General features: G+C 38.8%; 1 protein-coding gene across 2 annotated transcripts in view; it reads right to left on the bottom strand.

Moving 5' to 3' along the window:
• Nucleotides 1–12,889, bottom strand: part of MYH8 (myosin heavy chain 8) — a 28,420-nt gene extending 15,531 nt beyond the window's left edge. The window contains exons 1-17 of one of the 2 annotated variants that reach the window (XM_043474071.1): nt 12,628–12,889; nt 12,396–12,438; nt 10,627–10,861; nt 9,807–9,950; nt 9,565–9,721; nt 7,414–7,441; nt 7,206–7,314; nt 7,020–7,112; nt 6,826–6,889; nt 5,817–5,915; nt 5,622–5,725; nt 5,327–5,465; nt 4,109–4,227; nt 3,882–4,031; nt 2,371–2,541; nt 1,095–1,404; nt 927–994 (exon numbers count right to left, since the gene is read on the bottom strand). In XM_043474071.1, the coding sequence (XP_043330006.1) occupies nt 927–994; nt 1,095–1,404; nt 2,371–2,541; nt 3,882–4,031; nt 4,109–4,227; nt 5,327–5,465; nt 5,622–5,725; nt 5,817–5,915; nt 6,826–6,889; nt 7,020–7,112; nt 7,206–7,314; nt 7,414–7,441; nt 9,565–9,721; nt 9,807–9,950; nt 10,627–10,836 (1,965 nt within the window). In that variant the 5' untranslated portion in view covers nt 10,837–10,861; nt 12,396–12,438; nt 12,628–12,889. Of the gene's footprint in view, nt 1–926; nt 995–1,094; nt 1,405–2,370; nt 2,542–3,881; nt 4,032–4,108; nt 4,228–5,326; nt 5,466–5,621; nt 5,726–5,816; nt 5,916–6,825; nt 6,890–7,019; nt 7,113–7,205; nt 7,315–7,413; nt 7,442–9,564; nt 9,722–9,806; nt 9,951–10,626; nt 10,866–12,395; nt 12,439–12,627 lie in introns of both variants that reach the window. The other variant, XM_043474063.1, reaches the window with a different exon arrangement.

Genomic DNA, 12,889 nt, shown 5'->3' with positions numbered 1-12,889 from the left:
TGGTGATTTATTCAACTGTAGAAAACCAGCATGTAGATATTTTTCAGTATTTCTTAGGTATATTCTTTGAGAAGGCAGAGTTGCTTTATTTTTTATATCTCAGTTAACTATTAGAATATAAAATAAGTAATGTGAGTTTCTAATTCTGAAAATATGTGTAAGAGTGTACTTGGTGAGATAGTGCAAATTGGTAGTGAGAAAAGAACACGGCCATTTTCTTGTTTAGGTTATATGTTGTATTTGCATTTTAGTTTTAAAAGGAATAAGACTTAGCTATAGAAATTTATAGAAATCCTGACAAAGCAGCCATTAGATCAGATGCTCCATATGTCCTGTTTTAGAAGAGCCAGTTTTTAAGCCATCCAAGAGAATCACATTATTTGAGGTAATGTTGTTATTACTGTTATTTAATTCTTAACAGGTATTTTTCTATCTTAATCATCCATCTAAATCACTAGGTTTGGCTTTAGGTAATTTTCAGCTATCACAAAAAATTAAATCCACCTCAAAAGACAAAGATGCATTTTGGTGGAAGGATGTCCTAAAGGATGTGTCTCAGGCTTATTCTCAAAGAGGAACTCAGGAACATTCTCAAAGGGCAATATTAGTGGAATAAAGATACAGCTTTCCGCAGGGAGACCTTTGAAGTTCAGCTGTGCTTCCTCAAAAATCAGCCTTATTATAGAACCGGGAAACTTCTAAAGGCATTTGTGGAATTCCTGAATACATGAGATGAGCATAATAAGGAGTAGTGGGTAAAACATTTGGCCCTACAGAAGTATTGCTTTTGCTGTACCCTGAACAAGAGGAAATATTTGAAGTAATTCCTATTAACATTCCATTCCCTCCTAATTTATTCTAAATCCTATAATTATGATAAGCCATAGAGCCTGAATAGATTTTTTTGAATTAAATTTGTACTTTACCCTGAAAAGGGCTGACACAGTCTGGAAAGAAGAGCCCTTCTTCTTAGCACCTTTCTTTGCACCGCTGTCTAAGATAAAAAGAAAACCCATTAATGAACGTATCCCAGAGGCTGGAATGGTATGTGAACTTTCTGTGGGGATAGGTTAAATTAGGGGCACAGAAAGTACCAGCTTCAGCACTAGCATATGTGGAAAAGAGACTGGCCAGAGTCTTCATTGAGGACTTCTGGTACAGCCCAACCACTGTATCGTTCAGGGGGTCCTTGTTCTTGTCCAGCCAGCCGGCAATGTTGTAGTCCACGGTGCCTGCATAGTGGATCAGGGAGAAGTGGGCCTCGGCTCTGCCCTTGACCACCTTGGGCTTCTGGAAGTTGGCAGACTTGCCCAGGTGCTGGTCATACAGCTTGTTCTTGAAGGAGGTGTCTGTGGCCTTGGGGAACATGCACTCCTCTTCCAGGATGGAGAAGATGCCCAGTGGCTGAATTCAGAAAAGCAGATGTTGGTGTCAGTCTATCTTGTCTCAAAAAGTATAGTGGCTGTCATTTGATTGAAATTATGAGCACTCTTAATTAAATATACTTATAAAGTAAACCAGGATCAAGCTCACAGTCCTTTTGTTATCACTAGAATGACTTTCCACCATTCCTTCTCACATTCGATCCATAGCATTCTTTTCTTTTTATTTATTTATTTATTTACTTATTTTTTTGGCTCTTACGTATTTTTTTTTTTCATTTGTGGGATGCATGAGACATAGTATTATTTTCAAGTAAAAGAATAGCTAGCTACAAACTCCAGATGTCAGCACAGCATGTGGAGTGACATTAAAATATATGTATTTATCACATTTATCACATTAACTCACCTATTTGGTGAATTAATGTATTGTCAAAGTTTTATTTTCCTATGAAAAGGACTTAGTGACTTAGAATGATGTTTACTTTATATGCAATAGTATAAATAACCCAAACTTTATATAGGACAGTTTGTGTACTTAATCTCCTTAAAGATAGATTATGAACGAGCATAAGCAATTTGACTTCTTGACTTCCAAACAGATTATCTTTCATATAAGCTCTAGCTATGTTACCTCTGCATTAATTTTGACTTAGAAAATAGTTATTTCTATTGCTGACGTCTTGGATCATAATGGAGATTTAAAACAAATGAGGCAGTTTCTCTGGTGAAGTAGACCATCTCAGTAGAGATGCTGCTTTCAAATTGGATGTGAGTCAGTGTTAGAACAAAACTGCTCAGGACAGAATGAAACTAAACTCTCTGGTCCTTATGTAAAAGCTGAAAAGAGGAAGTAATTTCTAAAGTAATTCTCTAACTTGTTCTGATATCAGTCTATTTAAGATTACTGTAATACTTTCTGAAGTGGCTTATGACACTTGGGAAAGTTATCCTTACAGTTCAGATTTCCTTCAGAAATCAAACAGACCTTCTCTATGAGCTCTATGCAGGCGGCCAGGTCCATCCCGAAGTCGATGAACTCCCACTCGATGCCCTCCTTCTTGTACTCCTCCTGCTCCAGCACGAACATGTGGTGGTTGAAAAACTGTTGCAGTTTCTCATTGGTGAAGTTGATGCACAGCTGCTCCAGGCTGTTGAACTGCACAAAAGCAAATTTCCAACATTAAATGGGTTTTTAAAGTGGTAGAATTCATTACTGAAAAATCTTTTATTGAAAATACGTGGAATACAGTAATGAAATAAAATTTGAACTAATTATTGTTTATTCAGAAATCCCAGGAAAGAAAGGATCATTTTTGACATGAACACTTTTTGTGATTTCTGGGCATTGTTTAAATCTGTCAGCCACACAGCAAGAGTTCTGGTAGAATCAACCTCCTTCCCCTTCTAAGATTGCCTGGGCAATAATGTGCATTGAAAGTACAACAAAAGTACAATCCAGTGAGTAATGGTTCAATTTAAGGGTGAAAGTAATTTATTGCGAAGCCTCACCTTTTTACCACCCCCACTCTCTAATTCAAGATGAAGTTCACATTTTCACTTTGGCTGTCACTTTATTAAGGAAAGCTTTTCTTAAGACCTTTAGTTGATGTACAAAGTGAAATTAATAGGTTAATTTCTCTTCATATCAAACATCTGGTAAATTCTCATTGTCAGATCTGTGAAAGTAGGGACCTCGTGTGGTCTAGCATTGAAGATCTGATTAAGTCTTTATAGTAATCTTCATTACTTTATAGACACATTCATTTTTATAGATTATGAAGCTAATGACCCAGAGGGGAAATGGTGGGTGTCAGATGAACCTGGAAGAGGAAAGACTGTCACTGTGCTTCTCCTTTGAGCTCCTTTTTCCTCCATGGGAAGGAAGGAGCCTTGTATATGGACCAAACACTGCAGATCCAGGTTCCTATCCTGGCTTTGCCTTACGTGACTGGAGGATCTTTAGCAAGTGTGCTGATTTTTTTTGCATCTGTTCCTCCACATTTAATTAGAAGTATGTTAGTTACTCCTTCTTGGGTTATTGTGAAGATTAAATGAGGTAGCAATTTGAAGTACTTAGTAGAGTGCCAGAAATACAGACTTCTCAATAAAGTTTGGCCATTATTACTACTACTGTTATCCTGTTACCTCCTAGATATTTTGTCCTAGGTACCATGTTGGAGAAAGCAATGTAAGACATTAAAAATGTAAATGAATACCCAGCATGCTGCTGCTGCTCAGTCACTTCACTCATGTCCAGCTCTTTGTGACCTCATGGACCATAACCCACCAGGCTCCTCTGTGCATGGGATTTTCCAATCAAGAATACTGTAGTGGGTTGCCATGCCCTCCTCCAGGGGATCTTCCTGACCCATGGATTAAACCCACATCTCCTGCATTTCAGGTGAATTCTTTATCGCTGAGCCACTGGGGAATACCCAATATATCAAAACCCAGATTGTCTTTCTCCCACTTTTTATTAATCTGAAGATAACTCACATCAAAGATCTCAAAGCCAGCGATGTCCAAGACCCCGATGAAGTACTGCCTGGGCTGCTTGGTGTCCAGCTGCTGGTTGATGCGGGTGACCATCCACAGGAACATCTTCTCATAGACGGCTTTGGCCAGAGCACCCACTGCATTGTACACCTTCATGGACAAAGTAATGTTTGTTGGCACTATTAAAGGCCTGGGAAGTGTGTGACTCATTCAGGTTGTGCCCTTACCTGCTGCACAGTCTGGCCTTTGGTGACATACTCATTGCCGACCTTGACCCTGGGGTAGCAGAGAGCTTTGAGCAGGTCAGCAGAGTTCAGACTCTGGAGGTAGGCAGCCTTGTCAGCCACTGCAGAGACACAATTCAAAAAATGTTGTTTAATGGCAGATGTTTCTTTAAGATAGTCTTTCCATTTTCCTCCAATCCATTTTCATTATGATTTCAATAAAAAATTTTAAATAATTCTATAGAAGGTCAGGCAAGGCTTTCTGTACATTAGAGCATGCATTGGCTAATAAATGATCAATCAGTTACACTGACCTTTGGTGATTTGTTGCAAGCAGCTTTTGAGTCATTTAGCAACATCAAACATAAGTCCAATGTTTATGGAAATACTTTACGTAAGACAAAAGTCAGAGTCCCTGCTCTTAGGTATGATTGAAAGGTGACATGAATACACCTTATCTCAATTTTGCTCTTCCCAACTTACCATCATTGACCAGTTTCTTTATCTGAAAATGTGGGAACTAAATTTCAGTGCATGATTCCTACCTCGTCCCCTTCTGAAATGTTGCCAGTGACTATGATGTAAATGAGGGAGAGAGAATGTCAAACTGGGATGGTCAGGAAAGGGTTCAAAGGAGCAAATAACTGTAGCTTCCATGGTGGTTTCTGTAATTTCTGTATTCCTTCCGTAGAGTATATGACTTTTCTTTCTCAGTTTCTTTTTATCTTACTTGATGCCTAGATTGTCTGCGGGTTTACATGTAGACAACATACATACACACACACACGTGCACAGATGTCTAGGGATATCCTCCACACCCAGTTCTGTGTTTGGGCAGACATTGGATCCCCTTGCTCGGTTTACCTAGTTGGTGTTGAAACACAGTGATATGCAAGTTATCTTGTATACCTTCTTGTCATTTCTAAGGCAAAGTAAACATATGGTTCTGTCTTATTCTCTCTCTGATCTGGCCCCAGGTTGTGCTTTTTAAACACATACTTATAAGTGGCTGTTAGGGTTCATTTTAACTTTTTGATGTGTGTAGAAATGATGGAGACATGGAGATGCTAAGAGGAAAGGGGGTGAGGACAGAGTGCACTATGTGTAAGGTGTGTATGCCCTTCAGAAATTCAGTTGCAAAGGAGATGTGAGTTTAGAAGAGCTTTTTATTTTTTCTTGTCGTATTTTCTGTCTTAAACCCAGTTGGGGGTCATTTGGTACCTTCAGTGCCATCTGGCTCTGCTTGCTCCTCACGCTGCTTTTGCTTGAATTTCATGTTCCCATAATGCATTACTGCCCCTGTGAGCTTGTAGATGGACACTTTCTCCTCAGAAGTAAAGCCCAGGATGTCTATGGCGCTCTGTCAAGAAGAAATGACAAGACAGAGGTCAGGGCAGAAGTTATTAACATATTTTGGTGAATTTACACTATATTCTAAGGTAACCACACTTACAGCATGGTTGCTATTATCATTCCCATGCATAATAGATTTTTTAAAAGTGAGTGTATGTCTTACATCAGTGGCCATCAGCTCTTCTTGGTCATCAATGCTAGGGACTGTGATCTCCCCTTGACTGACAAAGGCGTAATCATATGGGTTGGTGGTGATCAGGAGCATTTCTAGGTACATAGAGTTCAGGGTGTATGTTTCACATTGAAAGTTGTTAACAAAAATATTAACTTTTGTCTGTGAATTTAGGTTCATTCTTACCAATCAGATCTGGCTTCTTATTGGAAGTGATCTGATAAAAAATATGGTAGCTTCTTTCTGCCTTCAACTGGAAAGTAACTCTAGACTTTTCTAGAAGATCTGGAAAGAGGGGGAAATAGACGTCAAATTAGAAAAAAAAAATCAATGCTCCTGAGATAGTAAATGAACTACAATGTCTTTGGCTAAAATTGGGGGTATTACAATAGGCTTCATTTAGAGTTCAGCTTAATGACTGATCCTGTTGGTACTGTATGTAAGAATTCCAAATACATATGGCAATTACTCAAGGTTCTCACCATTTAAAAGCAAAGAGTGAAGTATGCATGCTCGAGTAACAAATCAACTTTTCATATGGATGACTTGTGACCTTTGTCTTATAATTGATCTTTAATATCCCCTCCTTCCTCAGTTCACCTTAGATTCTTTGGTGAGGGATTACCTTGGAAACATCTGCCAAAGCTCAGATCAAGAGCAAATCACAGAATGCCTGTCAAGCTGGCTCCATCAGTCCTGCATGATCAAGTGATAGTTGACAGACTGCTACCCTGGCTCTCTGCTACCTCTCACCCTCCATCTGCCAAGGGATGGGCCCTTTTCTGAGAATTTGACTACCAGTGGAAATGTGACCAGTTAGTGTGAAATACATGTTTAGCAAATGTTAGATACTTGATTTGAACCAATAAATGTGAATCCTTCTGCAAAAAAAAAAAGAGCAAATCACAGAAATGTATTGTAAACCTGTAGATAACATATAGGAACCCATGAATAGTCCTATTGTCTGTCCTGGAAAAAATGCCATAGTTGCTTCTGAGACTGTAATTCCAGAATGTGCTGCAGAGCCATCAGTCTGAAACTGAGGTAAGCAGAGCACACAGAGATTGTGGAGAATTATGGCATTAGCTCACGAGCAGCACTGGCGGCAGGCTCAGTGCTCACCACGTGTTGAAAATATCCCTGCAAATGACATCCCTGGTTTATCTGTTTGAGTTTCAATGCTTGTGTTACTCACATGTTTCAATATCAGCAGAAGCCAGTTTCCCTGTGGTCCCGAAGTGGATCCTGATGAATTTACCCTTGCAAGTGAAAAAGACCATGTTACATACAAAATAGCACATGAGTAAGAAGAGACTGAAATAATGACTGAGACATGCCTTTGTGGGCATTTAAAGCCTGAGGAAACCCTTCTGTGACCCAGAGACTCACAAAGCGAGAGGAATTGTCATTCCTCACGGTCTTGGCGTTGCCAAAGGCCTCCAGCAGGGGATTGGCACTGATGATCTGATCCTCCAGAGTCCCCTGCAGAGAAACACAAGAGCAGAAACACAAGGAAGTCCAGAGCTTCCTGAGCGCCCTGCCCATCATGATTCTCAACATGCCCATCAGACCCACCTGCATTTTGCCAGGTTCCTCCTTCTTCTTCTCCCCAGTGACTGCAATTGTTGCAAAGTACTGGATGACACGCTTCGTGTTCACAGTCTTTCCTGCCCCAGATTCTCCGCTGTCAAATAAAAACCAGAGAAGAGATCAGAACTACAGCTCACATTGTCAGTGTCTAAGACAATCACCACCAATCAGAGAAGAAGGAAAAATCACATACGTGATCAGGATGGACTGGTTCTCACGATCTGTGAAAGAGAAATCAAGACCATTGTTTTTAAAAATAGTGCACATTCACTATGAAGATTATTGACTCTGTTCAGATTAAATACAGTTTATTCTTTTTAACATTTTGAAGATATTGCCTGTGATTTTGGCTTTGTGTGTAGCTCCCAGACAGTACTTGCCTCTTGGAGTAAAATTTGTGAAAATGAGAGGCAAAGAATCATCTGTTTCTTCTGGTATTTTATTAATTTAAAAACTCATGGGAAATTTCAAACCTATACAAAGGTAGAGACAATACTGTTAAAAGCTCCTATGTACCTATGTATACAGTGTTTCAATAGTTACTATATGGCCAATTTTATATAATCTATATTCCCATCCCAAGCTTGGTTATTTTAAAGAAAATTCCAGGCATCACATATTTTCATCTGTAGCTATTTCAGTAAAAATGAGAATTCTGAAGTTTCATTTAACAGATAAAGAAAGGAACCCAGGGAGGAATAAGTGATTTTTCTGATAGTTACATTGCTTGTTAAGATATTTTGGTCTTCTTGACTTCTGGTTTACATATTTTTCTGCTGTCTGGCCTCCTCCCAGTTCTTGATATTAACTTGACTGCTGGTAATACTAAAAAGGGAAGAGATCTGGAATTGTATTAATAACTGTTGGTGTTCATTTCATTTTATTTCTCTCTTTTATACACATTTCTAAGTAATGCAAAAGCTGTCACTCTATATGACTGATATGTTGGATTTATACCAATTTTCTGATTTGTTAAATTTTTAATTCTGTACGGATAGATTATAGAGCATTCTCAAATCTAAAAAATCCGATTCAGAGAAATAGATACAAAATGGATGCTATTTAGATGTGCATATAGACTTCAGAGAACTTTAAAACTCTGTTTAGGGAAGTAGAGACAGATTTTTGAAACATATTCAGATTGATTTCTTTTTCCAATAGAAGAAAAATCATGAACGATCATGTCACAGCTAGTGGGAACATAGCCAAGAAAACAATGTTTTAGTCTCTGACCTGGTCAGATGCTACAGTTTTGCATGGTTTTATATCAAAATCCTGTTTGGAGATAAGTAATCTTGAATTTGGAGCAGCCCCCAAACCTGGGGGAGTGGGGACCTTGGTAGAGGTGGTGGTATACATACCAGTGTAAATGCAACTGCTGTGTGTTAAAACCTCTGGAATGAATCTGAATTTAGATAATTTCTGGAAGGTAGCTAGGTTCTGTTGACAACCAAAGAACAGTTTACTAGCATGAAATCCTTGTAGAATTGCTGGCCAGTTTGTAATGCAAGATTCATATTTTATCCCTTTCTCTTCTCTTTTAAAAGACAGTTTAAAAACAGTGCAACAAAACAAACATAAAAGAAACCAAAATGGAACAAAATCTTCTCCAGTTTCTAATATCTCATGGAACAACAGGAAACTCAGGAATTTAGAATATTTCCAAAGGCAATACATTTGGTGTACGCCGATAAAAGGTTTTAATGCTATATTTGGGCCTGCAATTTGTATCAAAGCTGTTTGTTTATGTTTTGATAAGACAGGAGCAACAGACTTTGATATAAATTTTTAAAAAATGTTTTCAAAGAAAGATGGATTTCTATTTTCTCCCATTCTAGTAGGAAAATGCTTCAAAATCTTTGGGAGGGAAATCACAGTTCTTTCTTTACTCATGTTCTATCTCAAATGCTGGCAGTGTTAGCTGTATCTATTAAAGATAAAGGAATTCACAACGCTTTCTAGCTATGGCTGGTAAGTATTTTCCTTGATTGTTGTGGATGTGAATATTCTAAAAAATATATCTGAACTTTTTTCCTCTCCAAATCAGAAAGTAAAAAATATAGAAAAGCAACATATATGTTTATAGAGGTCTGCTAATTGTTTCAACTAGGCTTCCAGCTACTAGCTGGGTTAGCTTGGGCAGGTCAGTGAACTCAGTGACTAGCTTCATTTTGCTCATCTGTAGAGTGGCTGTGGGGAAGATTATGTGGCGTTACAGCACTGAAAGTTTCTTGAAAACAGTGAAGCCCTGTGTGGCTGCAATTTGTAATCAAAGCCCAAAGTCTACTTGTTCATTCAAGATTCTGTTTCCACATTTCTGTAAATAGATGTATCACTCACTCACCAGTCAGCATGAACTGATAGGCGTTGTCAGAGATGGAGAAGATGTGGGGCGGGGCCTCCTGGCGCTTTTTGCCCCTGTAGGCTGCCACCACCTCGGGGTTGTACACCGGCAGCCACTTGTAGGGGTTGACGGTGACACAGAAGAGGCCCGAGTAGGTCTGAGAAAATCAGAACACTCAACATGTGGGATTTGATTCTACTTGGAGAGATAGATGAAAAAAAGAGAGGTTGAAGGGTGCTCACGTAGATCATCCAGGCTGCATAACGCTCTTTGAGGTTGTACAGCACTCCAGGCTCATGCAGGTGGGTCATCATGGCCATGTCCTCGATCTTGTCATATTTGGGAGGGTTCATGGGGTAGACTTGGTCTTCTCTGACAGTGAGAGTCTGGCAAGTAAAGTGAGAGTCAAGTTTGCATTAAGGGTTGGAGGTAGGATTTATGTGTATCTGCTTTGGTTATAAGACTATGATTGTTGGCACTTTCCATTATATTATTCAGTGTCTTTTAAATAAAAGCACAAAACTGTATTCATCTTAGAGTTTGATGGTAAAAAAAAATCTGTTTCCTGTGATGAGCTAGAATACATCCTACTCTTTAAAATATACTTCTTTCCTCCCACATTTTCATGTCCCAGGTTTATTTATCAGTTTGTATCATTTTACTTCAATGGGTTTAATTTTTTATTTCTCCTTGACATTTATTATAAGAAACTTCAATTTGGGAGGAAGTAATGGGAAGATGAATACATTATTTACCTAAGTAGATAATAATTCTTTTGATAGAAACTAGTTTTTATTTCTCCCAGGTTTGGAGATTTAGACTGGGAAGTGAGTAATTGAAGGGAAATGCTGGAGGCTGACTAGTGGCTTAAAGTTCTTTTGGTGGTTGGGAAAGGGAGAAGTGAGAATTTCTTTTACCTTCCAAATCTGATGTCTGTTAATGGACTGGAAGGGTGTCTGGATTGGCAATAGACTTGGAAATTGTGAGCAAGGAAGCCTTCAACTTTAAGTGAGAAGATGGAGAAATAAAATGGAAGGATTTTCTCCTTATGTTTCTACTTACTGCTCCACGTTCTGTCTTTACAGTTACTTTCCCCCCTTCCTTGCTTTGTATGATGCTCTTCACATAGGATTCCTTGGGCTCTGCCACAAAGACTGATGTTTTAGCATCAAAGGGCTTGTTTTGGGCTTCAATCCGCTCCTTTTCTGATTTTCGAAGGTAGGGAGCGGCTTCGCCAAAAACAGCCATCTCAGCGTCTGAGCTCGCACTCATGGTTGCAATTTATTTAGAGAGAATTCTGCCTTGGGGAAAGAATGGGAGAGAGGAAAAAGAGAAACCAGAAGTTACATACATGTGAGAAAAACATTTGAAATGAGAGAAATATTGAGGTTCCATCCCCAGTCTGGGCTGTAATTGTTCTTCCGACCTGTGTTGACCAGCGTTCTATTAAGTATTAATAACACTAGCACAGGGCTGGTTTGGAATGAGACTGCAATTTGAAGCTTCGTTTTTAGGGCTTTGAAAATTTCCTTTCCAGATGGCATGTCTTGATCCTCAGGGCTAGGGCACCTACAGCTGAGTGAGAATGGAATCCTTGCCTGTTTTAATCTCTAAACTCTAATAATATCTATAGCTAAGACAGTTGTTGATGGATTGTTTTATAGCAACTGTCATTCTTTAGTCCTCAGATGCATAATGTTTGCATCTGCCACTTGCTGGGACGATTACAGAGTTAAGAGGGAAAGTTTGTCTTGTGCAAATGAAAGTTGATATCTTCCAAGCTACCCAAAACATTTTTGCCTTTTAGATGGCCTTTTTTTTTTTTTCCTCTTGTAAGCCAAATAATTCTTTTTAACATCCACTTTATGTTAAACATCTCTTGGTGGGTCATTAACCTCATAAGAAATCGTTATCACTCTAGGGGTTTTTTTTTTTTTTAATATATCATTTGGCTTGTTACCAAGAGACTTAGCATTGCCTTAATTTCAAAATCTCTTTTAACATTCTCCTTTTGGCATGAAGGATTTGAACTGTCAGTTAACAGATCTAAGCTCAGGGGAATGAATGAGAGCTTCAGCATGAAGAAGGTGTTTCATCCTGCATAAATTCCACAGGCTTCTTTTCTCTTCATCCAGAAAAAGAAAAGACAAAAATGTAAAAATGTAAGAGTTTATCACATGCATATAAGCCATTGTCCTCTGTTGATAGATAAGTGTCTCAGCATTGGCTCATTACTTTGGGTCTTGTCTTTACTCCCAGACAGTGAATTACTTGGGGGAAGGGCCAGAATCTCTCCTTCTAATTTAGAGTGTGATAGATAGCACTCTGTGGGTGTAATTCTTGTGATTTTTTTTAAACCAACAGTAACAAATCTTTCTAAAAACTACAGTGAATCATGAAAAAGTAGCTAAAATACTATGGTTTTAAGAAGATGTTCATTTCTGTTTACATGTTTTAGATTAAGAATTTTTGCAGATATTTAAAAAAATACTAGTAAAACACCCAAGTATTCAGCGCTTGTCAGTAGAAGGAGGTTGGCATGGAGTAGTCCATTGCCCCTGACAGTTGTTAAGTGCGGCTGAGAACTCACTGTCAAAATTCATATTCTTTCCCAAATGGTCCTTTAATCCTGGAACTCAGATGAGGGTGGTCTCTGAGAATAAGACATTTGGAAGAAGTGATTTCCCAACATTTATAAGCAGACATTTGGAAGCACAACATATTTGCATAACTGCAAAATATAAGGAAATGGTGTACAATGAAGAGCTGTCCCCAGTTTAGTTAGGCTACGTCCCTTCTGTCATCAATAAATGAATAAAGCGGAGTCTTACCTCTGGATTCCAGATGAAGATGCAGGTTCAGGAGCATCTAAAACTGTAAAGCAACAAGTTTCTTTTTAGTGAAGCTCTGAAATTCCAGTAAGATAGTTACAGAATTAAAACTTGTCTGGTCTAAAGCATGGCTTTATGAAAATAGAAGTCAGAGCTGGGAGGAAAAATTTCATGCTCAGAGATGTTTCTGTCCCCTGGAGCCCTGCAGGCCCCAAGGCCCCCACTCGCTTACCTCTGGGTCCTTGGTGGAGATGTAGCAGGAGGGCTCATCGTGCTTATATAGGAGCTGGTGTGCTGATCCCGCAGCTTGCTCCTCTTTGTTAGGGCAAGACATTTGGCAGCGTGAACCCTCAGAATAATTTGTTCTGACATTTGTCATGTTTGGATATAATTAGAAGTATTCATATCATTTTGAGTATGTGAACCAATCTCCTATAAATAATGTGACAGGGACCAATCTGCCGGCAGAGAATGCTTTCTAGTGTGCTGGGAAG

The sequence above is a fragment of the Cervus canadensis genome, chromosome 1, assembly GCF_019320065.1.
Source record: "Cervus canadensis isolate Bull #8, Minnesota chromosome 1, ASM1932006v1, whole genome shotgun sequence".
NCBI lineage: Eukaryota > Metazoa > Chordata > Mammalia > Artiodactyla > Cervidae > Cervus > Cervus canadensis.
This window is presented reverse-complemented; position numbering and strand designations above follow the sequence as displayed.